The sequence below is a fragment of the Electrona antarctica genome, assembly GCF_951216825.1.
Source record: "Electrona antarctica genome assembly, contig: scaffold_211, whole genome shotgun sequence".
In the NCBI taxonomy this organism is placed as follows: Eukaryota; Metazoa; Chordata; class Actinopteri; order Myctophiformes; family Myctophidae; genus Electrona; species Electrona antarctica.
This window is the reverse complement of record NW_027638241.1, coordinates 139,984-166,722: the sequence shown is the minus strand read 5'-3', so window position 1 is coordinate 166,722 and position 26,739 is coordinate 139,984. Positions and strand designations below refer to the sequence as shown.

Here is a 26,739-nt window from a genome sequence, read left to right as displayed (position 1 = left end):
TCAACTGTCATTTGTTTTGTCCTTGTTTTTTTTATTTACTTTAATTGTGTCCTTTTATGGTAGACTAGAGTATGTAAATACAATATAACTTAGTGATGCACCGAATATTCGGCCGCAGAAAATATTCAGCAGAAGATATTCGGCAGAAAATGCATTTTCGGCCTATTCGGTTTCGGCCCGAATTGGCAGAAAATACATCACCGAATAGTGTATGCAATGAATGCATTCAAAAGTGCTGAATACATGCAGGCTCTACGTGAGTGGTGCAACTCCGTGTGGGGGTCCCCGGAACATCCAGACTCCCAGGAACGCGCCCAGGGGTCCGGCCCGGGTTCCGGCGAGCCGCCCCGTGTCCGAAATGGTTGAAAAATGACAGTTACTGTGTGGGGGTCCCCAGGGGGTCCCTGTACTGTACCGTCACTGTAACCCCAAATCACCATATATGTGTGTGTGTTACGCTGCGCTGCTGCGGTTGTGAAAACCAACCAAAAGCTATTTGCTAATTTTGAATATTTTGTTTTTCAGTTATTATGAGTTAGTTTGTTTATTTTGCATCACAAGTTTATCGTTTAATTTGCAGTTTAAAAATGGGGGTCTGTAGCCTAATGCATGTCAAACTGAGGGTCCTTGAAATTAAAACGTTTGAGAATCACTGCTATAGCCATAAAAGTCTTCTCTTATGCCTGGCATATATTTTTCAAATGGGGGTCCGCAGGCTAATCATTTGGGGGTCCTTGACATGAAAAAGTTTGGGAAGCCGTGATTTAGAAGACATTTGTAGAATCAGCCTCAGGTCCTAACCCATTTTGACCTGAGATAAGATTCTAAAAATGTCTTCTACATCCTGACAGTTCTGAAAAAACTATGTTTCTATGTGAGTGGTTCTTCGATTTTTCAAAAATAGCAGATCTACAAGCTCGTAGCGCGCCACTCGGTGGCGCGCTATGAGCTTGTAGATCTGCTATTTTTCAATAGCTAAAGCATAACATAATGCTAACACCAAAAGGGGTTTCCGCCCAAAATGAGTTTTAATGTGTTAACCACTATAATAGTTAATTGATCGTTCACAATGTACGCGACACGTTATGATCTAAGCTGTTCTTTTTTTTAAATGGTTGTCCAAGCAAGTAAAATGATTTGTACAGCCTCGAGAAGGTGCAACAAAGGCAGGATTGGTTTTTTTTGCAAGATTTCAATAATTTATTACTGGTTCCACAGGTAATGACCGGTCTATCTGGGCTTTCCAGGGTAATACAAAAACAAAAAAAATCTGTTCCTGTGTACAGTACATAAAATAAAAAAACTATTTTGAGCCTGTTCACACACCCAAACTCTACGGTGTAAATAAACAGCTGACAAATATTCCACTGAGAATTGGTTTGTTGCTACAAGGTGCCTTAATGTCATACATTTCAAATAAATTAAATGCCAGGAAATGTATAACCAATAATGGATACAACAATAACACAAATACAACTTTTTTTACACTCTCTACATATTAATGTAAAATGTACTTAACGCTGCTGGCAACTGCCATACTGCTTCTCTTCAGTAAATATTTAAAGAAATGGAATGTTTGTAACGCCCGCAGCGCCATAAAAGGGGCAGTGTATAGATTATGACAATGTTTTGTAAACCTGAATAAATTCAAATACAGCATTTATCATTTTTTGAACCCATCTAGTGCTTCTAGGCATGTTGTGACGTTCAGTGCAATGCTCAGTTATGCTTCTTTTCTCTTCAAACCGGCTCCTGGAAAAAACCTCTCTCGGGCCAACCAGCAACAGCTCGTCTTCAAAGTGGGTGTGGCTCAGGCGTGGCTGACCGGCAGGTGTGTCATCGGATTGGCTATGACTGGCTGGAGCAACATTGGGTTGGCGGACTGGACTGGAAGAAGAAAAACACAAGGTTCAAATTCTAGTGGATATGAAGAGAACTGTTGTATAGAACAGGGGTTCTCAACCCGTGGGTCGCGACCCCTCGGGGGGGTCGCCAAATTATTTTAGGGGGTCCCCAAATTATTTTCAAAAAAAAAAAGAAAAAAAAAAGAAAAGATTCTTTTTTTAAATTTTATTTTCACGATTTTTCAAAAATAGCAGACCTACAAGCTCGTAGCGCGCCACTCGGTGGCGCGCTATGAGCTTGTAGATCTGCTATTTTTCAATAGCTAAATTATAACAATGCTTAAAACACCAAAAGGGGTTCCCGCCCAAAATGGTTTAAGGTTATTGTAGCAGTCAATTTAAAATTGGGGGTCGGGGCGGGGGTCCCGAGACATTGCCAAAGCATTTCCGGGGGTCCCCGGCCAAAAACGTTGAGAACCCCTGTTGTATAGAACAGTAGGTTCTCAAACCGTCAAGGAACCGCCAAATTGACATTTATTAGCCTGTGGACCCCCGTTTGTGCAGCTCTAGCTGTCACTTTCAACCGTTTTCATTTCAAGGACCCCCAGTTTGACATGCATCAACCCATTTTGACCTGAGATCAGATTCTATAAATGTCTTCTACATCCTGACAGTTTTCTGAAAAAGCTATGTTTCTATGTCAGTCGTTCTTCGATTTTTCAAAAATAGCAGACCTACAAGCTAAAGCATAACATAATGCTAACACCAAAAGGGGTTCCCGCCCAAAATGGGTTAAGCTACGGACGCCCATTTTAATGGCATTTCTATCTCTGGGACCCCAATTTATATTGTAAAATCCATGTTAATTTAACTCTTGAGAGTGTACAAATGGACCTGTGAGGGTCCATTTGTACACTGAGTTACAGACCCATAAGGGTCCATTTGGTTCCATTTGTACACTGAGTTACAGACCCATAAGGGTCCATTTGGTTCCATTTGTACACTGAGTTACAGACCCATAAGGGTCCATTTGGTTCCATTTGTACACTGAGTTACAGACCCATAAGGGTCCATTTGGTTCCATTTGTACACTCTGAGTTACAGACCCATAAGGGTCCATTTGGTTCCAAACTATCATTTAGCTGGGGACCCCCTGGAACTCCCTCAAGGACCCCACTTTGAGAACCACTGGGATAGAAGGTAGCGTGCCACGCCAGAGTTTTCTGCATCACGAAGGGAGGGACTTTTGCCCTACAGTTTCAGACCGCGACGGAGAGGCGACATCTCAAGCCAACTTGAGCCACCAGAGAGAGAGACACCACCAACAGTGACTCAGTAATACAGTAACTGCCAGGTGCATAGATTTTTCACTAACAATTGATGACACATAGCCTAATTATGTAATGTAAATATTAAATGATGAGCATCACCATGTTGTGCACTGAAGATTAGATATCTGTAGCATAATAGCAGTTGCACTTAAATAGAAAGAAATAACACACGTCCTTATTGTAGTTAAACACAGGGGTCCATTTGGTTATATTATTTTGAGCTGTGTCACATCCTGTGAATCCTGACTTCACTGCCTGACCACTGCCTGTCCACTGCCTGACCACTGCCTGTCCACTGCCTGTCCACTGCCTGTCCACTGCCTGACCACTGCCTGACCACTGCCTGACCACTGCCTGTCCACTGCCTGTCCACTGCCTGACCACTGCCTGACCACTGCCTGTTCACTGCCTGACCACTGCCTGTTCACTGCCTGTTCACTGCCTGACCACTGCCTGTTCACTGCCTGACCACTGCCTGACCACTGCCTGACCACTGCCTGACCACTGCCTGACCACTGCCTGACCACTGCCTGTTCACTGCCTGTTCACTGCCTGACCACTGCCTGACCACTGCCTGTTCACTGCCTGTTCACTGCCTGACCACTGCCTGACCACTGCCTGACCACTGCCTGTTCACTGCCTGACCACTGCCACATTCATTTTCCAGGCAGGTTCCAGTGACAGAGACCCTCCCTTCGTGGGTCGCTGACTCGCTACTGATAAATGCTGATGGTCGAGTTTCCCCAGCCCTTCTGCAACTCACATAAGATTCTTTGTGCCAATACTTTAGGCTAGCAATGAAGTTGCTCAACATACATTCATGTCACATTTAAACTAGCTAGTTTTAGTGTGTGTGTGTGTGTGTGTGTGTGTGTGTGTGTGTGTGTGTGTGTGTGTGTGTGTCTTACCATCCATGTAGGTCAGTGTGGTCAGGAGGGTCGTGTCAGGAACAAAGGTGGAGTAATGCAGGTCTTCTACCAGTTGGCCAGAAGGAAGTGATGTCATCACTACAGGACAGGATACAGCCATTGGATTGATGTGCTTTTTCTGACGAGCTCGACAGTTTTGGAACCAGACCTGGAGAGGGTTTGATAAACAGAGTTTTGGAACCAGACCTAGAGAGGGTTTGAGAAACAGTTTTGGAACCAGACCTGGAGAGGGTTTGAGAAACAGAGTTTTGGAACCAGACCTGGAGAGGGTTTGAGAAACAGTTTTGGAACCAGACCTGGAGAGGGTTTGATAAACAGTTTTGGAACCAGACCTGGAGAGGGTTTGAGAAACAGTTTTGGAACCAGACCTGGAGAGGGTTTGATAAACAGTTTTGGAACCAGACCTGGAGAGGGTTTGAGAAACAGAGTTTTGGAACCAGACCTGGAGAGGGTTTGAGAAACAGTTTTGGAACCAGACCTGGAGAGGGTTTGAGAAACAGAGTTTTGGAACCAGACCTGGAGAGGGTTTGAGAAACAGTTTTGGAACCAGACCTGGAGAGGGTTTGAGAAACAGTTTTGGAACCAGACCTGGAGAGGGTTTGAGAAACAGTTTTGGAACCAGACCTGGAGAGGGTTTGAGAAACAGAGTTTTGGAACCAGACCTGGAGAGGGTTTGAGAAACAGTTTTGGAACCAGACCTGGAGAGGGTTTGAGAAACAGAGTTTTGGAACCAGACCTGGAGAGGGTTTGAGAAACAGTTTTGGAACCAGACCTGGAGAGGGTTTGAGAAACAGTTTTGGAACCAGACCTGGAGAGGGTTTGGGAAACAGAGTTTTGGAACCAGACCTGGAGAGGGTTTGATAAACAGTTTTGGAACCAGACCTGGAGAGGGTTTGATAAACAGTTTTGGAACCAGACCTGGAGAGGGTTTGAGAAACAGAGTTTTGGAACCAGACCTGGAGAGGGTTTGAGAAACAGAGTTTTGGAACCAGACCTGGAGAGGGTTTGAGAAACAGAGTTTTGGAACCAGACCTGGAGAGGGTTTGATAAACAGTTTTGGAACCAGACCTGGAGAGGGTTTGAGAAACAGAGTTTTGGAACCAGACCTGGAGAGGGTTTGAGAAACAGAGTTTTGGAACCAGACCTGGAGAGGGTTTGATAAACAGTTTTGGAACCAGACCTGGAGAGGGTTTGAGAAACAGAGTTTTGGAACCAGACCTGGAGAGGGTTTGAGAAACAGAGTTTTGGAACCAGACCTGGAGAGGGTTTGAGAAACAGTTTTGGAACCAGACCTGGAGAGGGTTTGGGAAACAGTTTTGGAACCAGACCTGGAGAGGGTTTGAGAAACAGAGTTTTGGAACCAGACCTGGAGAGGGTTTGAGAAACAGAGTTTTGGAACCAGACCTGGAGAGGGTTTGAGAAACAGAGTTTTGGAACCAGACCTGGAGAGGGTTTGAGAAACAGTTTTGGAACCAGACCTGGAGAGGGTTTGAGAAACAGAGTTTTGGAACCAGACCTGGAGAGGGTTTGAGAAACAGTTTTGGAACCAGACCTGGAGAGGGTTTGAGAAACAGAGTTTTGGAACCAGACCTGGAGAGGGTTTGAGAAACAGAGTTTTGGAACCAGACCTGGAGAGGGTTTAGGGTTTGGAACCAGACCTGGAGAGGGTTTGGGAAACAGTTTTGGAACCAGACCTGGAGAGGGTTTGGGAAACAGTTTTGGAACCAGACCTGGAGAGGGTTTGAGAAACAGAGTTTTGGAACCAGACCTGGAGAGGGTTTGAGAAACAGAGTTTTGGAACCAGACCTGGAGAGGGTTTGAGAAACAGAGTTTTGGAACCAGACCTGGAGAGGGTTTGAGAAACAGAGTTTTGGAACCAGACCTGGAGAGGGTTTGAGAAACAGTTTTGGAACCAGACCTGGAGAGGGTTTGATAAACAGAGTTTTGGAACCAGACCTGGAGAGGGTTTGAGAAACAGAGTTTTGGAACCAGACCTGGAGAGGGTTTGAGAAACAGTTTTGGAACCAGACCTGGAGAGGGTTTGAGAAACAGAGTTTTGGAACCAGACCTGGAGAGGGTTTGAGAAACAGAGTTTTGGAACCAGACCTGGAGAGGGTTTGAGAAACAGTTTTGGAACCGGACCTGGAGAGGGTTTGAGAAACAGTTTTGGAACCAGACCTGGAGAGGGTTTGAGAAACAGTTTTGGAACCAGACCTGGAGAGGGTTTGAGAAACAGAGTTTTGGAACCAGACCTGGAGAGGGTTTGAGAAACAGTTTTGGAACCAGACCTGGAGAGGGTTTGAGAAACAGTTTTGGAACCAGACCTGGAGAGGGTTTGAGAAACAGAGTTTTGGAACCAGACCTGGAGAGGGTTTGAGAAACAGAGTTTTGGAACCAGACCTGGAGAGGGTTTGAGAAACAGTTTTGGAACCAGACCTGGAGAGGGTTTGAGAAACAGAGTTTTGGAACCAGACCTGGAGAGGGTTTGAGAAACAGAGTTTTGGAACCAGACCTGGAGAGGGTTTGAGAAACAGAGTTTTGGAACCAGACCTGGAGAGGGTTTGATAAACAGTTTTGGAACCAGACCTGGAGAGGGTTTGAGAAACAGTTTTGGAACCAGACCTGGAGAGGGTTTGAGAAACAGAGTTTTGGAACCAGACCTGGAGAGGGTTTGAGAAACAGAGTTTTGGAACCAGACCTGGAGAGGGTTTGAGAAACAGTTTTGGAACCAGACCTGGAGAGGGTTTGAGAAACAGAGGGTTTAGGGTTTGGAACCAGACCTGGAGAGGGTTTGATAAACAGAGTTTTGGAACCAGACCTGGAGAGGGTTTGATAAACAGAGTTTTGGAACCAGACCTGGAGAGGGTTTGATAAACAGAGTTTTGGAACCAGACCTGGAGAGGGTTTGAGAAACAGTTTTGGAACCAGACCTGGAGAGGGTTTGAGAAACAGAGTTTTGGAACCAGACCTGGAGAGGGTTTGAGAAACACAGTTTTGGAACCAGACCTGGAGAGGGTTTGAGAAACAGAGTTTTGGAACCAGACCTGGAGAGGGTTTGAGAAACAGTTTTGGAACCAGACCTGGAGAGGGTTTGAGAAACACAGTTTTGGAACCAGACCTGGAGAGGGTTTGAGAAACAGTTTTAGAACCAGACCTGGAGAGGGTTTGAGAAACAGTTTTGGAACCAGACCTGGAGAGGGTTTGAGAAACAGAGTTTTGGAACCAGACCTGGAGAGGGTTTGAGAAACAGTTTTGGAACCAGACCTGGAGAGGGTTTGAGAAACAGAGTTTTGGAACCAGACCTGGAGAGGGTTTGAGAAACAGAGTTTTGGAACCAGACCTGGAGAGGGTTTGAGAAACAGAGTTTTGGAACCAGACCTGGAGAGGGTTTGAGAAACAGTTTTGGAACCAGACCTGGAGAGGGTTTGGGAAACAGTTTTGGAACCAGACCTGGAGAGGGTTTGAGAAACAGAGTTTTGGAACCAGACCTGGAGAGGGTTTGAGAAACAGTTTTGGAACCAGACCTGGAGAGGGTTTGAGAAACAGTTTTGGAACCAGACCTGGAGAGGGTTTGAGAAACAGTTTTGGAACCAGACCTGGAGAGGGTTTGAGAAACAGTTTTGGAACCAGACCTGGAGAGGGTTTGAGAAACAGAGTTTTGGAACCAGACCTGGAGAGGGTTTGAGAAACAGAGTTTTGGAACCAGACCTGGAGAGGGTTTGATAAACAGTTTTGGAACCAGACCTGGAGAGGGTTTGAGAAACAGTTTTGGAACCAGACCTGGAGAGGGTTTGAGAAACAGTTTTGGAACCAGACCTGGAGAGGGTTTGAGAAACAGAGTTTTGGAACCAGACCTGGAGAGGGTTTGAGAAACAGTTTTGGAACCAGACCTGGAGAGGGTTTGAGAAACAGAGTTTTGGAACCAGACCTGGAGAGGGTTTGAGAAACAGAGTTTTGGAACCAGACCTGGAGAGGGTTTGAGAAACAGTTTTGGAACAAGACCTGGAGAGGGTTTGAGAAACAGTTTTAGAACCAGACCTGGAGAGGGTTTGAGAAACAGAGGGTTTAGGGTTTGGAACCAGACCTGGAGAGGGTTTGATAAACAGAGTTTTGGAACCAGACCTGGAGAGGGTTTGATAAACAGAGTTTTGGAACCAGACCTGGAGAGGGTTTGATAAACAGAGTTTTGGAACCAGACCTGGAGAGGGTTTGAGAAACAGTTTTGGAACCAGACCTGGAGAGGGTTTGAGAAACAGAGTTTTGGAACCAGACCTGGAGAGGGTTTGAGAAACAGAGTTTTGGAACCAGACCTGGAGAGGGTTTGATAAACAGTTTTGGAACCAGACCTGGAGAGGGTTTGAGAAACAGTTTTGGAACCAGACCTGGAGAGGGTTTGAGAAACAGTTTTGGAACCAGACCTGGAGAGGGTTTGAGAAACAGAGTTTTGGAACCAGACCTGGAGAGGGTTTGAGAAACAGTTTTGGAACCAGACCTGGAGAGGGTTTGAGAAACAGAGTTTTGGAACCAGACCTGGAGAGGGTTTGAGAAACAGAGTTTTGGAACCAGACCTGGAGAGGGTTTGAGAAACAGTTTTGGAACAAGACCTGGAGAGGGTTTGAGAAACAGTTTTAGAACCAGACCTGGAGAGGGTTTGAGAAACAGAGGGTTTAGGGTTTGGAACCAGACCTGGAGAGGGTTTGATAAACAGAGTTTTGGAACCAGACCTGGAGAGGGTTTGATAAACAGAGTTTTGGAACCAGACCTGGAGAGGGTTTGATAAACAGAGTTTTGGAACCAGACCTGGAGAGGGTTTGAGAAACAGTTTTGGAACCAGACCTGGAGAGGGTTTGAGAAACAGAGTTTTGGAACCAGACCTGGAGAGGGTTTGAGAAACACAGTTTTGGAACCAGACCTGGAGAGGGTTTGAGAAACACAGTTTTGGAACCAGACCTGGAGAGGGTTTGAGAAACAGTTTTAGAACCAGACCTGGAGAGGGTTTGAGAAACAGTTTTGGAACCAGACCTGGAGAGGGTTTGAGAAACAGAGTTTTGGAACCAGACCTGGAGAGGGTTTGAGAAACAGTTTTGGAACCAGACCTGGAGAGGGTTTGAGAAACAGAGTTTTGGAACCAGACCTGGAGAGGGTTTGAGAAACAGAGTTTTGGAACCAGACCTGGAGAGGGTTTGAGAAACAGAGTTTTGGAACCAGACCTGGAGAGGGTTTGAGAAACAGAGTTTTGGAACCAGACCTGGAGAGGGTTTGAGAAACAGTTTTAGAACCAGACCTGGAGAGGGTTTGAGAAACAGAGTTTTGGAACCAGACCTGGAGAGGGTTTGAGAAACAGAGTTTTGGAACCAGACCTGGAGAGGGTTTGAGAAACAGAGTTTTGGAACCAGACATGGAGAGGGTTTGAGAAACAGAGTTTTGGAACCAGACCTGGAGAGGGTTTGAGAAACAGTTTTAGAACCAGACCTGGAGAGGGTTTGAGAAACAGAGTTTTGGAACCAGACCTGGAGAGGGTTTGAGAAACAGAGTTTTGGAACCAGACCTGGAGAGGGTTTGAGAAACAGAGTTTTGGAACCAGACCTGGAGAGGGTTTGAGAAACAGTTTTGGAACCAGACCTGGAGAGGGTTTGAGAAACAGAGTTTTGGAACCAGACCTGGAGAGGGTTTGAGAAACAGAGTTTTGGAACCAGACCTGGAGAGGGTTTGAGAAACAGAGTTTTGGAACCAGACCTGGAGAGGGTTTGAGAAACAGTTTTGGAACCAGACCTGGAGAGGGTTTGAGAAACAGTTTTGGAACCAGACCTGGAGAGGGTTTGAGAAACAGTTTTGGAACCAGACCTGGAGAGGGTTTGAGAAACAGAGTTTTGGAACCAGACCTGGAGAGGGTTTGAGAAACAGAGTTTTGGAACCAGACCTGGAGAGGGTTTGAGAAACAGTTTTGGAACCAGACCTGGAGAGGGTTTGAGAAACAGTTTTGGAACCAGACCTGGAGAGGGTTTGAGAAACAGTTTTGGAACCAGACCTGGAGAGGGTTTGAGAAACAGTTTTGGAACCAGACCTGGAGAGGGTTTGAGAAACAGTTTTGGAACCAGACCTGGAGAGGGTTTGAGAAACAGAGTTTTGGAACCAGACCTGGAGAGGGTTTGATAAACAGAGTTTTGGAACCAGACCTGGAGAGGGTTTGAGAAACAGAGTTTTGGAACCAGACCTGGAGAGGGTTTGAGAAACAGAGTTTTGGAACCAGACCTGGAGAGGGTTTGAGAAACAGTTTTGGAACCAGACCTGGAGAGGGTTTGAGAAACAGTTTTGGAACCAGACCTGGAGAGGGTTTGAGAAACAGAGTTTTGGAACCAGACCTGGAGAGGGTTTGAGAAACAGAGTTTTGGAACCAGACCTGGAGAGGGTTTGAGAAACAGAGTTTTGGAACCAGACCTGGAGAGGGTTTGATAAACAGAGTTTTGGAACCAGACCTGGAGAGGGTTTGAGAAACAGTTTTGGAACCAGACCTGGAGAGGGTTTGAGAAACAGAGTTTTGGAACCAGACCTGGAGAGGGTTTGAGAAACAGAGTTTTGGAACCAGACCTGGAGAAGGTTTGAGAAACAGAGTTTTGGAACCAGACCTGGAGAAGGTTTGAGAAACAGAGTTTTGGAACCAGACCTGGAGAGGGTTTGAGAAACAGAGTTTTGGAACCAGACCTGGAGAGGGTTTGAGAAACAGAGTTTTGGAACCAGACCTGGAGAAGGTTTGAGAAACAGAGTTTTGGAACCAGACCTGGAGAGGGTTTGAGAAACAGAGTTTTGGAACCAGACCTGGAGAAGGTTTGAGAAACAGAGTTTTGGAACCAGACCTGGAGAGGGTTTGAGAAACAGAGCGACGGTTGGGTGATTTTTAATAATTTATATCCCACGGTTTTTTCCACCTAGTCTCAATTGTCTAGATGTAATCCTGGGCGCTACGCTTCCTTCTGCCAACCTGGGGAGAGCAACGGACTGTCCTCGTGCTTCCTACAATGCATGAGGAGTCAAAGGTGCTTCTTTTCACCCAAGAAGGGGGAGTTTCCCTGGCTGGACGACGTAGCGCGTGGAAGGAACACATCATTTCAACCAGTTCCTTTCCACCTCCATCAACCGTTTATTTGCAAGGACCCCCAGTTTGACATGCATTAAGCTACGGACGTCCATTTTAATGGCATTTCTATCTCTGGGACCCCCATTTATATTGTAAAATCAATGTTAATTTAACTCTTGAGAGTGTACAAATGGACCCTGTGAGGGTCCATTTGGTACTATGGGCACTCACTGATGACGCAGAGGAGAGAACACGCACCCAGCGCTCACAGCGTTCCCAGTGGGAATCGAACCCAGGACCTTGTAGCTGTGCCCCCCTGCCCCCCTATTATTATTAAAATATATTCTGAGGCACCCCTGGACTTGTCATGGCACCCTAGGGCAGTGGTTCCCAAAGTGGGGTCCGGGGACCCCCAGGGGTCCTTGAGTGAGTTCCAGGGGGTCTGCAGCTAAATGGTAGTTTAAAACCAAATGGACCCTTATGGGTCTAACTCTGAGAGTGTATAAATCTTGGTCCATTTGTACACTCTCTCTGAGTTAAATTAACAGTGGTTTTACAATATAAATTGGGGTAATTTAATGGCATAGAAATGCCATTAAATATGGGTCCGTAGCCTAATGGGTGTGAAACTGGGGATCCATGACATTATTTGTTAAGTTTTGGAATACTGCTAGAGCTGTAACAATCCTCTCTTATCGGGGGTCCCTGGCATATATCTCTTCAAATAGGGGCCTAATAAATGTCGATTTTGGGGGTCCTTGACATGAAAAGGTTTGGGAACCACTGGGTGGGGAAGTGATTGGTCATCACTCACCCAACACCGCTGAAGTGCCCTTGAGCAAGGCACTGAACCCCCAACTGCTCCAGTGGAGCTGCTTAGTGGCCAACAGTATCAGACTGTGGTTGTACTGGTCAGTACAACAGTATCAGACTGTGGTTGTACTGGTCAGTACAACAGTATCAGACTATGGTTGTACTGGTCAGTCCAACAGTATCAGACTGTGGTTGTACTGGTCAGTACAACAGTATCAGACTGTGGTTGTACTGGTCAGTACAACAGTATCAGACTATGGTTGTACTGGTCAGTCCAACAGTATCAGACTATGGTTGTACTGGTCAGCTCCCAGGTTTTAATGTGTGTGTCTCTATGTGCAGGGCGTTGCTGAAAATGAGCATGTGTGCTCAGCTACTACCCTGGGTAAATAAAATGATTAAAAAAAACTGCCCTAGGGTGACATGACGACACCCACTTGGGCCTACTGTGGGTGGTGTACCTGTATGACCCCCCTAGGGTGACATGATGACACCCACTTGGGCCTACTGTGGGTGGTGTACCTGTATGACCCTGTGGGTGGGGCCTACTGTGGGTGAGGCCTACTGTGGGTGAGGCCTACTGTGGGTGAGGCCTACTGTGGGTGGGGCCTACTGTGGGTGGGGCCTACTGTGGGTGGGGCCTACTGTGGGTGGGGCCTACTGTAGGTGGTGTACCTGTATGACCCTGCGGCTGAGGCCCGTCCTCTCTGCTAGCTTCTGGAGGGTCTGGGCATCTGGGTTGTTGTCTTTGGCAAACTGGGACTGCATGACCTGGAGAAGGTATAGAGGGTTTGCGCGTGACATCATCATACCTGGAAGTTATGCGGGAACGCCCACTGAGTGGCAAAAAACTACTTTCTGGCCTTGACAGCCCATTCATCCAAACAGAAAGGTCCTGTCTGATTGCATTAAACAATGTTAAACTCACCAACATTGCAGCTGTACAAAAAGCTTGAATTATCCTCTATCTGCAAAGTTTTGTTAAATAAAAATCCACCATAGAAACGTTATGAGCTACTTTCTGTCAAGAAATGCCCTGCATTTGATTTTTTTTCTAAGTGTCAGAGTTTGGAAGTGCTTGTTTTCAATAACACAACATTTCGCTGCCTCCTGCATTATGTGACATTTAGAAACAGGTGGTACGGCAGGACGGTTGAGTGATTTCCAACGAGCGCTTCCAAACTCCAACACTCCATGCTGCTCAATGTGTTGCCACTCAGTCTATATGAGGGGGGCGTGTCCTAGATGAGGGGGCGTGTCCTGATGGGAAAAGCATGCATGTGCATACTCTCTATTGGTGGTAGGGAGGAGTAACCTGACTCCGCCAGATGGGGCAGCGGAGAGTACACTGGGTTCCCCCCTCCTGCTCCCATCTGGGAACTCTCAGGCAGACTTGATGCTCCGGCCACAAAACGGCCTGGCCAATCAGCGGCAGCTAGAGGCGGGATCAAGGCAGTCTGCCTGAGGGGGGAACCCAGTGTACTCTCTGCTGCCCCATCTGGCGGAGTCAGGTTAGGGGAGGAGGGGCACAGATCACATAAGAAAATAAAGATCATCTCCTCACTCTTTGTGCGAAGTCAATTCCACAGTGATGCATGGATACGATGGATGGATATGACAGAACTCATTGATCATACCCCTTTTGGGGTTTTTAAGCATTATGTTATACTTTAACTATTGAAAAATAGCAGATCTACAAGCTCGCAGCGCGGCATCTGATATTTTTGAAAAATTGTGAAAATGTGGCACAAATCTTTGAATATAATTATATTCTTTCAGAAGACTTTTTATTTATTTCGACGTCAGGCGAAATAAATAAAATATGGGTTGAAATAGCTTCAGTCATGCCCCTCATTATGTGCTGTAAGTATTACACACACGTCCAACGGTCATATCTGCAGTGTTGCAGTAACACGTCAATAAGTAACACATTACAGTAATATTAATTTTCCCAGTAATGAGTCACCTGCCCTAAAAAGTAACTTAGGGCAGGAAAATGCAATTCTGAATATTGAGCAGAAAGGATACAGAATACAATTACCAATTCTGAGAACGGAATATTAATGAGTAGTGCATTAAACCATTTTGGGCGGGAACCCCTTTTGGTGTTTTAAACATTATGTTATAATTTAGCTATTGAAAAATAGCAGATCTACAAGCTCATAGCACTATGAGCTTGTAGGTCTGCTATTTTTGAAAAATAGTGAAAATGTGGCACAAATCTTTGAATATTATATTCTTTCAGAGTGAACATTTTTAACTCAAATCTTTGCTTGAGGGGTTCCTGGAACAACATATTCTCAGGTGGGGGTCGGTGGCCAATTACAGATCATTTTTGGGGTCCTTGACATGAAATATTAAGCACCACTGCTACAGAAACAAGAGGTTTTTCAGAAAATTGTCATTATTTTTTAAAGTTTCGACGTCAGGCCTAAATGGGTTAAGAGTACAATTACCAATTCTGAGGCTTGTGTTTTTTTGGCAACAAGCCCAACACTGCATCATACCTGCAACTGGTCCACAGTGAAGCTGGTTCTGGCCCTCTTGGCTGGCCTGGCTATGGTGCTGGCACCATGTTGACCAGGAGAGGGCACTGCATCCTCCTCTCGGGCTCTTTCTGAAAGAAGACAAGAGTGTGTTTCCCTTTGTTTGTTTGTTTTTAATAGTTTTCTTTTTGTATTCATTTATTTTAACAGGAGAGACGAGGGGGATAAGACATGCAACATAATGGCTCCAGTTGGAATTAAATGGGAGATGTGAACAATTCACCCCCATCACGTAATGAAAGACACTTAAAACCCATTTTGGGCGGGAACCCCTTTTGGTGTTAGCAATATGTTATGCTTTAGCTATTGAAAAATAGCAGACCTACAAGCTCATAGCGCGCCACCGAGTGGCGCGCTACGAGCTTGTAGGTCTGCTATTTTTGAAAAACGACTGACAGAAAACTGTCAGGATGTAGAAGACCTTTTTAGAATCTGATCTCAGGTCAAAATGGGTTAAGACACTTGGCGATCTAAAACTCAATATATTGTTTGTGAAATGCTTTAAAAGGGCCCTATGCAGACACCTAACTGGACAAATAAATTGAATTGGCAATTGACACGCATCAGCATTATTATACAGTACAATTGTTAAGTGTTCATTTATCCCTTTAAATAACCACTTTAACCAACTGTAACTAAATTGACCCGTTTTAAGAACACTAGACCGGTGCCTGGCTGTAGAGCACTGAGTCGGTATCGATGGAAGTTGGAGATCCATGCCCCACCCGGCTATGCAATACCTGTTGTACCCGTGTCAGAGTACCTGTTGTACCCGTGTCAGAGTACCCGTTGTACCCGTGTCAGAGTACCCGTTGTACCCGTGTCAGAGTACCCGTTGTACCCGTGTCAGAGTACCCGTTCCACCCATCTGTCTGTGTCCCTTTTATGCCCATATATGGAGATTTCTGTATCTGTCTCTCTGTGTCCCTTTAACGCATTTTGACCTGAGATCAGATTCTAAAAATGTCTTCTACATCCTGACAGTTTTCTGAAAAAGCTGTTTCTATGTCAGTCGCTCTTCGATTTTTCAAAAATAGCAGACCTACAAGCTCATAGCGCGCCACTCGGTGGCGCGCTATAAGCTTGTAGATCTGCTATTTTTTAATAGCTAAAGCATAACGTAATGCTAACACCAAAAGGGGTTCCTGCCCAGAATGGGTTAATCCTATATTTGGAGTTCTGTGTCAGGCATGCCCAAATATGGAATGTTGTGATGTCATTACAGGCCAGCTCCATATATGGACCCTGGGCAGGGGCCCTCTCCAGAGCCCGGGCAGAGGCCTTTTGTGGCGGTTCTGGACAACCGTGGGTCCGACCGACTCGACACCGGGCACTGCACTTCCTGTGGGGGGTGTGTTTAACAGATTAATCGCCCAGGACGAAGTTCTTTGTCCTTTCTATTAGTAACGCCCGACGCTCAGGACGAAGTATTGTCCTAAAGACGAAGTTTATTGATACGAGAACAGATCGCCTGGCTGTATAGCCCAGGCGCGCCTGCTGGGCTCTCCTCTGTGACGCGCAAGACTGAGACGTCATCAAAAAACTCCCTCCTCTGTTTAGCTGATGAAAACGAAAATCTTAAAACGTTCATAAATCGCGATCTAAATCATCCCGTCTTTTTCTGAAAAAAGATCCTGTGTTAGACGGCGCTCCGCGGTCCAGTCGCTAGTCTCGATAGATTTATTCTTGTCTCCCGTTGTTGTCGATCGATTCTAAAGTGCTGTGGCTATTGTTAGCTGCTACACAACATCATGAACTTCCGGCCGGTCCGTCCGGAAAAGGCGGCCGTGTTTATAAATCGACTGGGCGCATGAATGTAATGGATTAAATAGTTCCGGGCAATTAAAGTGTTAACTTGTGTGTCGAATTTGAAGTCGGTGAGGGAGGGGGGGGTTCTCGAGTTACGTGGATTACAGACGTGCAGTACAGAGACATGGCGCATTTTCTGCTATTATACGGCCATCTACCAACTCCATCTATTCTCCATATGCAGACCGCGGCCAATATGAGTTAATGGCAAGGTGCCAACAAGGTGCAACTTCCAATGGCAGCCCATTCATCCAAACAGAAAAGTCCTATATGGTTGTATTAAACAACGTCAAACTCACCAACATTGCAGCTGTACAGAAAGCTTGATGCCACAGACGAATAACAAGTCCACACTATTGATCCATAATGTATAAATGATAGATAAGGGGTTAGGACGTAAGAACGTAACTAGAACATATCTATATATAATGACACTATACATATAAGCTAAACATAGTATAATATATATGTTTAGCTTATATGTATAGTGTCATTATATATAGATATGTTCTAGTTACGTTCTTAGCTTACGCATGTTTCTTGATAAATGCTGTTTATATGTGATGTATTCCCATGCTTTTTGTTCAGAATCAGAATCAGTTTTATTGTCACATCACAGGTTTACAAGGTAAAGAAGTGGGTGAAATTCGTTTTTGTACATCGTTCCCATCGCAACGTTAATTTCCATAGAAAGAAGAGGGGGGGGGGGGAGAAGAAGAGGGGTGGGGGGCAAGTGGGAAGGAGATCAAAACAAGAGCAACAGAAGGCCAGACAAGTTATCTACATATTACAAAAGTACCTGAGATAATAAAAATAAAATAAAAACTAACTAAGGTGCCTGAGCATAGCAGCAATGTATGTATACTGTGCATGTTATACTTATACTGTGCATGATATACATATGGACGTTAAGGTGCTTAGAGAAAAAAAAGAGCATAAAGAAACAAAAAAAGTCAGTGCGTTATACATGGGATTAAGGTGCAAAAGGTCAGTGCGTGTCCACCTAGGGTGGACTGACCCTAGTATAATCCGCAAGTAGCTCCATGAGGGAGTGCAACAAAAAGTCATTTGTACCTGGTGTAGTCCACAGGTGTGTCCGAGGGGGAGCTAAGTCCAAGTCATTGTCCCTGGTATAATCCACAGGTGTGTTCAGGAAGAGCCAGAAAAGTTTTGCACTGCCTGCTGTCAGGCTGCTGAACAAGGCTTATGCCCCATTCAGCATCCTGACAGCAGCCGGATTAAAACTGCACCAGAGCCTGGTGGTGGAACTCTTGATACTGCGGTAGAGCCCCTTGCCCGGTCGCGGTCGTTGTAGGGGTTTGAACAGTCTGTGACTTGGGTGGTGCTTGTCCTTGATGATGCGCTTGGCTTTGACCACGCACCGCTTCTTGTACAGTTCCTGGAGCGCTGGGAGCTCGATTCCCATTATCCGCTCTGCCGATCGCACTACTCGTTGTAGGCTGATCTTTTCTCGGGCAGTGCAGTTCCCGTACCAGGCGGTGACACAGCCTGTTAGGATGCCTTCAACAGAACTGTTGTAGTACAGCCTGAGGATGCGATTTCCTACTCCGAGCTTCTTCAGGCGGCGGAGCCAGTACAGTCGCTGCTGAGCCTTTTTCCTCACGTGTGTGGAGTGCGTCTCCCATTTGAGGTCCTCCTCGATGTGTACTCCGAGGAACTTGAACTCGCTGACCCTTTCCACTGCAGCACCGTCGATGAGGATGGGCGCATGGTCTCTCCGCGGCCTCCTGAAGTCCACGATCAGTTCTTTGGTCTTGTCGACGTTAAGAGAGAGGTTGTTCTCCCGGCACCAGAGTGCCAGTGATTTGATCTCCTCTCTGTAGTCAGACTCGTCGTTGTTGACGATTCGGCCTATCACTGTCGTGTCGTCCGCGTACTTTATGATGGTGTTGGAGACATGTGTGGCTATGCAGTCATACGTGTACAAGGAGTAGAGGAGAGGGCTCAGCACGCATCCCTGGGGTGCTCCGGTGTTGAGGGTCAGGGGGTCGGATGTGATGCTGCCCATTCTCACCACCTGATGTCGGTTGGACAAGAAGTCCTGTATCCAGTCGCACATGCTTGGGTGTAGCCCTAGGTCTCTGAGCTTTTTGTCAAGTATTGCTGGGACAATTGTGTTGAATGCTGAGCTGTAGTCCACGAACAGCATACGTACATATTTGTCCTTCAGCAGCTTGTTGTCCATGTGCGAGAGGACGGTGTGGAGAGCCATGGCAATAGCGTCGTCGGTGGATCTGTTTTTGCGGTATGCATACTGCCACGGATCCAGCGAGGCAGGTAGCGTGGAGCTGATGTATTCCCTCACCAGTTTCTCGAAGCACTTGCTGACGATCGGGGTGAGAGCGACAGGTCTCCAGTCGTTCAGGCATGTCACTTTGGCCTTTTTGGGAATGGGCACAATGGTTGACATTTTGAACCCGGCAGGGACCACAGCCTGGGAGAGGGAGAGGTTAAAGATGTCAGCGAAGACACCCGCCAGCTGGTCTGCACATGCCTTAAGGACCCGGCCTGGAATCCCATCAGGTCCGGCTGCCTTGTGGATGTTGACCCGTGCGAAGGCTGTACGCACTTCTCTCTCCGAGATGGTTAGAGGGTTCTCCTCTGCTGGTGCTGCTGATGGTCCTGCTTGGCTGCCGCGGTTGGGGCTGATCTCAAACCGGCCGTAAAAAGTGTTCAGTTCGTTGGGGAGGGAGGCAGGCGGGTTCACCTCGCTTCTGGTTCTTGTTTTGCAGTCTGTCAAGGTGTGTACCGCCTGCCATGTGCTCCTGATGTCGCCATTGCTGAGTTTGTCTTGCATCTTTTTTGTGTAGGCCTTTTTCGCCTTCCTGATGGCGCTGTTTAGGGCCGCGCGCGTCGTGTTGCGCGTTTCCACGTCGCCAGATTTGAAACCAGCATCCCGTTCATGCAGATGTGCACGTACTCCGCTGTCCATCCATGGTTTCTGATTGGGATAGATCCGAACTGTCTTTTTTGGGACTATGTCATCTATGCACTTACTGATAAAGCCAGTGACTGAGTCTGAGAGTTCGTTGATGTTATTCCCAGCGGCGTTCTTAAACATCCCCCAGTCAGTCTGGTAGAAGCAGGATTGTAGCATAGCGTCTGTGTCCTCAGACCAGATTCGGATTTCCTTCTCAACGACCGGCTCCCTTTTTAGCCTCTGTTTGTAGGCAGGTAGCAGCTGGATGGCGTAGTGGTCAGAGCTTCCTAGCGGTGGGCGGCGGAGAGCTTTGTATCCATCCTTGAAGGGCGTGTAGCAGTGGTCAAGAACATTGTCACCACGGGTACTGCAGGTGACATGCTGGTGGAATTTGGGAAAGACCTTTTTTAAGTCTGTCCGATTGAAGTCGCCTAGGCAGATGACTGCGCAGTCCGGGTGGCGATTTTCTTGTGCACTGATCGCCTGGTGTAATTCCCTCATAGCTGTGTCCTTATTAGCTCCAGGATGTAAGTCGCTCTGGATTAAGAGCGTCTGCTAAATGCCTAAATTGTAAATTGTAGGACAACAAGGCCTTTGTGGAGGAGTCAGAATGAAATTTGGACTTAAGACTGTTTTTCGTCTGTGGTACTTTTTTATTCTCTTTATATCCTCGAAGTGGACTGTATAAATGTTATGAGCTACTTTGTGTCCTTGCAGGTGATTCTTGCTGTAGTTTGGGAGTGCTCGTTAGATATCACTCAACTGCCCATGTGTACCCACCCATTTTTGAGTGGTGTAAACCACTCCTACAACTGGCTTTGTTGTGCAGAAAAAATGAGCATGGTTGCTATGTTCACCCTGTTGTAATGACGTAATGAAATCACACCCGGGTGAACAGGGTGAACATAGCAACCATGCTCATTTTTTCTGCACAAACAAAGCCAGGTAATGAAATCACACCCGGGTGTGATTTAATTACGTCAGACATGATTTCATTACGTCAGACAGACCTTACACCACTCAGTTCACACGGGTGTGATTTTTTTATTAAATTGCACATAATGCAGGAGGCAGCAGGACGTTGCTTTACTGATAACGAGTGCTTCCAAACTGATGGAAACATGGCCGCGGTCTGCAGATGGGCAATTATTGATCACTTACTACATTCCTGGGCGCGTTTGATGTTGTCCAGCATGTTCTCGTAGTGCACTCGGCAGAACACCTTGTCGTCTATCAGTCCAAACTCCTCCCCGGTGGAGAGCTGGCGTTTGCACGAGGAGCAGGAGAAGCACTGCACGTGGAAGGTGCAGCCGCGCGCGCGCCGCACCCAGTCGCTGGAGCGGATGTTGCGACCGCAGCGCGCACAGCGCGTCCCGTACTTCCTGAAGGAGCAAGACAAGACGTTCAAGAGAGGGGTACACGCTTTAGTTCCGACATACTATTGATCCGAAACCTCAATCCCTAACCTAACCATCAGTCAGAATGCAATGTTGTACAGTCACGTTTACAGACTATAGTTTTTACAATATTACAATTACATGATTTCATGATGCTGAATCCATTCCAAGCATTAGTTTTGCACAAAAACACTCCTTGGGCTAAATTCAGCCATAGCCACATGACCAAATGTGCTGACCTCATCACATTTGTGATGATTGCTATGGCCATATTTAGGCGAAGGAGTGATTTGTGCAAAACTAATGCTTGGAATGGATTCAGCATCATGAAAACCCCCTAGTTTGACATGTCACATGCTAGATAAAGTATAATAGAATTTGGACATTTCTGCCTTATATTGGTTGATAATGGTACCCCAACTTTCAGCAGCTGTCACAAAGTTTCCCAAGGGAGTTGGGTTGGAACAATTTTTTCTGTGATAGTAGACACCTTTATGAACACATTTGTGAAGAAAGCTAGTGGTAAGCATTTTTTTTGCAGATTTGCCACACATTTAGCTAATTTTCCCTTATTATCAGATTTGTTTTCCCTCAGTATATGGATAAAAATAACTACCTGAAGTAGTCGAGTTTGCAGAAGATCTGTTGATCTTTGATGTAGCAACTCACATGTCGACCCAACGAGGTCTGACACACGCTGCACGCGAGACAGCGCACATGCCAGCAGAAGTTGTTGACCTGAAGGTAGGTGGGTGTGTGTGTGTGTGTGTGTGTGTGTGTGTGTGTGTGTGTGTGTGTGTGTGTGAGAGACAAACAGACAGACAGACAGACAGACAGACAGACAGACAGACAGACAGACAGACATCATATTAGTTTAAAAATATATTGGTTGTCGATGATAAAGGCTATTGGCAATTAGCCTACATTCAAATTTAATTATAAAAGGTTAATAATGTTACAGTTGTGTTGATTGATTGATTAAATACTTTATTACATTATGAACGGTTTGCATAGACAAGCACAGGGAAGCACAGTTCAATACAAGCAAGCAAAAGGGTATTTATCCCAGAAAGCCTATTGGCTGGTTTCGGGTGCAGTACTTAGGCCCAGGCTACACGTCTATGGATCTTTTGCAAAACGCACATTTCTTTGTGCGTTTGGGCCTTTCAGCCACACGCAAACGGAGTTTTCGGCCACTCAAACGGAGGTTTTTGGAAACGGATAAATAAGTGAAGATTTTCGAAAATATCCGGAGCAGTGGATCTGTGTAGTCATGCGAAACGGAGCTTTTGAGAAACGATGACGTCACCGCTTATTAGTGCATATCATTTTTACTATAATTAGGTGAGAAATGCAGCTTGTGCCTGCATGGAAACTACACGGATATCTATCACTGTTGTGGTGGGAGAGAGTACTACACTGCCTTGAAGAGTTTGGGAAGCAAGGCTTCCACCTGTTGATTGCCTGTCAAGATGACCTATTCTTACCCAAGACCCATGTTTGACCATGTCCACTGACTACTGACCACACCTCAAATGTATTTGTGTTTCTTCATTGTGTATAAGAGAGACTCATTTCTACAGCTGGGGAGGCTGGCATCCGTGCACCTCCCTGGACTGGTACAGACCATGTTCCTTGTAATAAACGTGACATTGGTTCAGTTCACTCTCTACCTCGATTATTTCTTAAAGTCTCTGTTATGAGTATTAATAATCCACCACACTGTTAACAACTTTAAAACGTATCATATGTTGCATCAACTGCAGCGAGCAAAGGCTCTGCTCTGCTGCATCCCATAATACATATATCAGCCTACTATAGTCCAGTGCGGACTGGTGATTTCATTTGTATTGGTGCCGAGTGCAAAGCTTGAACAATATGTTAATTGCGGACCGCTACAGATAAACTGTAGTCTGTGGATATAACATGGTCATGGAGGGGAGAGAGAGGGGGTGCAGAGAGAGAGAGAGAGAGAGAGGTGTGAATGATGAGAAGAAAGTATACAGTGGGTCGCCGTGCGCTGCTGCGCATATGGCTCTCTCTCCTAGGTAATAAAGGACGCACTCTTGACTGCATTTGTCACTGTGCCTGCATGCCGACAATGAGTGCGCGTGTAAACTTTTATTAGTCTACATTATAACGTGACATTTATTATACACCTCGAAAATATAGCCACTCTACAAGCTCACAAGTGGTTGTGGACACTTCTATAGGTCTGACTCTGCTATTATTTTCTGTGCAGGACTTGCCAATTCGCCAGAGCAATGGTAAAATCTAAAGTGTCTATCATTTCTGAACCGTTTGTGATAAACGTCTAAAAATGAAAGTTTTTTAGACGTCTATTCTTAGATTAGACGTTGATTAGCGGTTGATTAGACGTCTATATATAGACGGTCTATATATAGACGTCTAATCAACCGCTAATCAACGTCTAATGTAAGAATAGACGTCTAAAAAACTTTCATTTTTAGACGTTTATCACATTTTTAGACGCACGTCTAATAGCCGGCTATTGCTCAGTGGGACAATGAAAGAAACATGTTCTTCACATTGACATATTGGTTGTTCAGTTTGACCCACCAGTTTTGGAGATAATTTGGCTTATAGAGTAATGTCTTACTCTATAAGCGCGAGTTGAGAAAACAGGCTTGAAAGGTTCACTTGGTTCACTTGGACCCTAACGGGTCCATTTGGTTCCATTTGTACACTCAGAGTTAAATTAGCATTGATTTTACAATATAAATTGGAGGTCCCAGAGATAGAAATTCCATTAAATGGGGGTCCGTAGACTAATGCATGTCAAACTGGGGGTCCTTGAAATTAATTGGGTTGAAAATCACTGCTAGAAACATAGAAATCTTCTCTTATGGGGGTCCCTGGCATAACTTTTCAAATGGGGGTCCGCGGGGCTAATTAGAGTCAATTTGGGGGTCCTTAACCCATTTAGGCCCGACGTCAAAATAAAAAAATGTTCGCTCTGAAAGAATATATATATACACAAAGATTTGTGCCGCATTTTTACGAATTTTCTAAAATAGCAGACCTACAAGCTCGTAGCGCGCCACTCGGTGGCGCGCTACGAGCTTGTAGATCTGCTATTTTTCAATAGCTAAAGTATAACATAATGCTTAGTTAAAACACCAAAAGGGGTTTTTAACATGAAAAGGTTTGGGGACCACTGACTGTTATAGAAGGAGGAGTCTGACCGTCGCACACTGACCTGGAGGAGGTACCTGTCGCTGATCTCCTGGCCGCAGGAGGTGCACAGGACCTTCCCCCCCGCGTGGAGGGAGGAGGTGGCGGTCACGGTGGGCACGGTGGACCGAGGAGAGGACACCGAGGAGGCCGGGGAGTAGGAGCTGCAGCCGTCGTCCTCGAAAAGATCATCGGGCCCGGAAGAACCCTGTCAGTCAAACAGAGGCGTAGTTTCAGGAAGAGATAGGGAGGGGGGAAGGGCTGCAAAAAAAAATTAAATCGGTGCATATCTTTGGTCCGACGTCCTAACAGTCAGACACACAATAGCCAGACACCCTACCCTATACCCGACACCTTAACCCATTTTGACCTGAGATCAGATTCTAAAAATGTCTTCTACATCCTGACAGTTTTCTGAAAAAGCTATGTTTCTATGTCAGTCGTTCTTCGATTTTTCAAAAATAGCAGACCTACAAGCTCATAGCGCGCCACTCGGTGGTGCGCTACGAGCTTGTAGATCTGCTATTTTTCAATAGCTAAAGCATAACATAATGCCCAGAATGGGCTAGGGCAGCGGTGGTTCAGGGGTAGAGTGGCCGGATGGCAACTGCAAGGTTGCCAGTTCGAACCCTGTGGGCTCCCCCAGAGTTAGTGTCGAAGTGTTAAGAGTCAAGACCGTGCCGAATCAACTCCTCCGAGGGCCCTGGCGGCGCGACACCAAATCAAAAGACCCCCCATGCAGCACACGTGCTTGATTCACGTGCACGCAACAAAATCAAGAACAAAACTTTTTTGCATTTGCGCACCGACAGCACTATCGCCACTGCTCCCATAGAGTTATTGGCAATTGTCGTCCCCTGGTGCACCAAATGACGCCCCAGCTGTCAAAACTCCAGTTAAAACTCAGTTGCGTGCCCAGGCGGTGGCGTAACCGTCTGGGCACCCGACTGGTAATCCAGTCGCAGTGTGCCGCGGGTTCGACTCCCGAGCCCGACACGGCCTTTACTGCATGTCTTCCCCCATCTCTCTCCCGTTTCCTGTCAGCCTACTGTCTGTCCCTTCAAAAACCAATAAAAGGCGTAAGCCGCAAAAAAAAATCTTAAAAAAAAAAGAAAAACTCAGTTGCGTGCTGGCTTCACGTTTAGTAAACAGCAGATATACAAGCTCACAACGTGTCATATTCGTGTCGTGACGCATTGTGAGCTAAGTTGTATATCTGCTATTTATGGCAGCATGCAACACCATTGTGAAACTTAGTATAAAGCAGCCTTTTAGGCTAAAAGATGTCTATGGTTTTTTTATTGATTGAAATATTTATTAACAGTTTGCAGAATTACAGTACATTTCAAGCACAACTCAATACAAAGACTGAGTGGACGACCCAATAAAGCATTACACTTGTTTACAAGAGGGTCCACCATGTTCAAATCATCAAAACATTTAGAAACGTACAAACTAAGACACTTCTATATAGTCAAAGAAGAACAGATCAGGAATTCATCATAAAGGAGGTAAAAAAGGGAAAAGAAACATATACAGTGAGGGGAAAAAGGGGGGGGGGGTGGTGGGCTGAGGGGATTCAGATTCTAAGGGGGCCAATTTCGAATTGCAGCCGTCCGTAGGTGCCCTTTGAGAGCGGTTTTGAAGGAGTCAAGGGATTTGCATGTCTTAATGACTGTTGGTAGGGCGTTCCACATTTTGGTGGCATAGGAGCGGAAAGAATTTACATTGGGGTCCTTGACATGACAAAGTATGAGAACCACTGCTTTATTAGGCTACACACTTAGAACAGATGGAAATAAATAAATGTAATATAGTTCATGTCAACTCTGTGTGTCATAAGGGGAGCATACCTATGTTACCCAGGTTCTATGTTCCCCACCATGCAAAAAAGGTCCTTTGTTCCCCACTTAGAATAAACCTAATCCTAAACCAGAAACCTAACCTAGTAATTTGAGTAATTCTAGTAAGACTAAAAGTATTTTAGCAGGGACTTATGATAGGGATGACCCCGTCATAAGTTATGAGTCATAACGTGAAGGATTCGATACACTGTGTCCATTTTACTGAGTGTACAAATAGTGCTTAATTATGTATCCATTTGTTTTAGCCACTTGAAACTGAGTAGCCAGTGCAAATGTAGCCACAACAATGGTCCACACACTCAAATTACAACTTAAATGTAGCCAATTGGCAACAAATGGACGAATCCCTGGTCCATTTGGTTACATTCTTACCACACTCAATTGTCTAGGTGATTTTAGGTGATTTGTTTTGTCCATTTTAAGCCAAGTTTGTCAACAAAGAGCAGAGCAAATCCCTCCCAAACAGCTCCCACATTTGTTTTGGAACTTATTGTCAGCTCAATATAGTTCTTCTGCTCGAGTTAACATGTGTGTCTCTTGCCTTAACGCCAATACAAGCCAACAAGGGACTCCCATCAATAAATAACAACTTCCAATAAATAGCTTATACCAATATTAATTTCGTTATAAAAACACAAACACCTACTAGTTCAACTTCCAGTCCTTCGGTGAGAACATTGTTTGGACGCCAAAGATGTTGTAGTTGTTGTGGTTCCGACCGGGACATGACGGCGACGAGGTATTTATTCCTAAACTATATTATAGGATAAATTAATGACCACAGCATGCAGCTGCACTTCCTTGTACCCAAAATATAACTAAACAAAACAACAACCTTACAAGCCTTTAAGGTTTGTTTGTGTCTATGAAATGAAGACACCTGAAATATTCACTTTTAGTTTTTTTTTCTAAAAGTTTAGACAAAGCAAGAAGAGACTCGAGCTCAGCTCACCACCTAGCGCGTGACGTCATGCAGCGCTACCAGCTGCAGGTG

General features: G+C 45.6%; 1 protein-coding gene across 1 annotated transcript; it reads right to left on the bottom strand.

The window, feature by feature from the left end:
• Positions 1-1,185: 1,185 nt before the first annotated feature.
• LOC306918244 (LIM/homeobox protein Lhx8-like) lies at positions 1,186-26,739 on the bottom strand. The gene is made up of 8 exons (XM_079531116.1): positions 26,392-26,739; positions 23,906-24,088; positions 21,302-21,423; positions 20,450-20,670; positions 14,500-14,609; positions 12,668-12,763; positions 4,084-4,252; positions 1,186-1,887 (listed from the first exon to the last, which is right to left on the bottom strand). The coding sequence occupies exons 1-8, from the start codon at positions 26,470-26,472 to the stop codon at positions 1,811-1,813; spliced, it is 1,059 nt and encodes a 352-aa protein (XP_079387242.1). The 5' UTR covers positions 26,473-26,739; the 3' UTR covers positions 1,186-1,810.

Bases quoted from the DNA above. Each gene is read 5' to 3' on its own strand.
- LOC306918244 (XM_079531116.1), bottom strand. From the start codon at position 26,472: ATGTCCCGGTCGGAACCACAACAACTACAACATCTTTGGCGTCCAAAC. The intron at 24,089-26,391 runs GTAGGTGTTTGT...TTTGACTGACAG, and splicing joins AAGGACTGGAAGTTGAACTA to GGTTCTTCCGGGCCCGATGA. The intron at 20,671-21,301 runs GTAGTTATTTTT...TTGCTCCTTCAG, and splicing joins TGCAAACTCGACTACTTCAG to GAAGTACGGGACGCGCTGTG.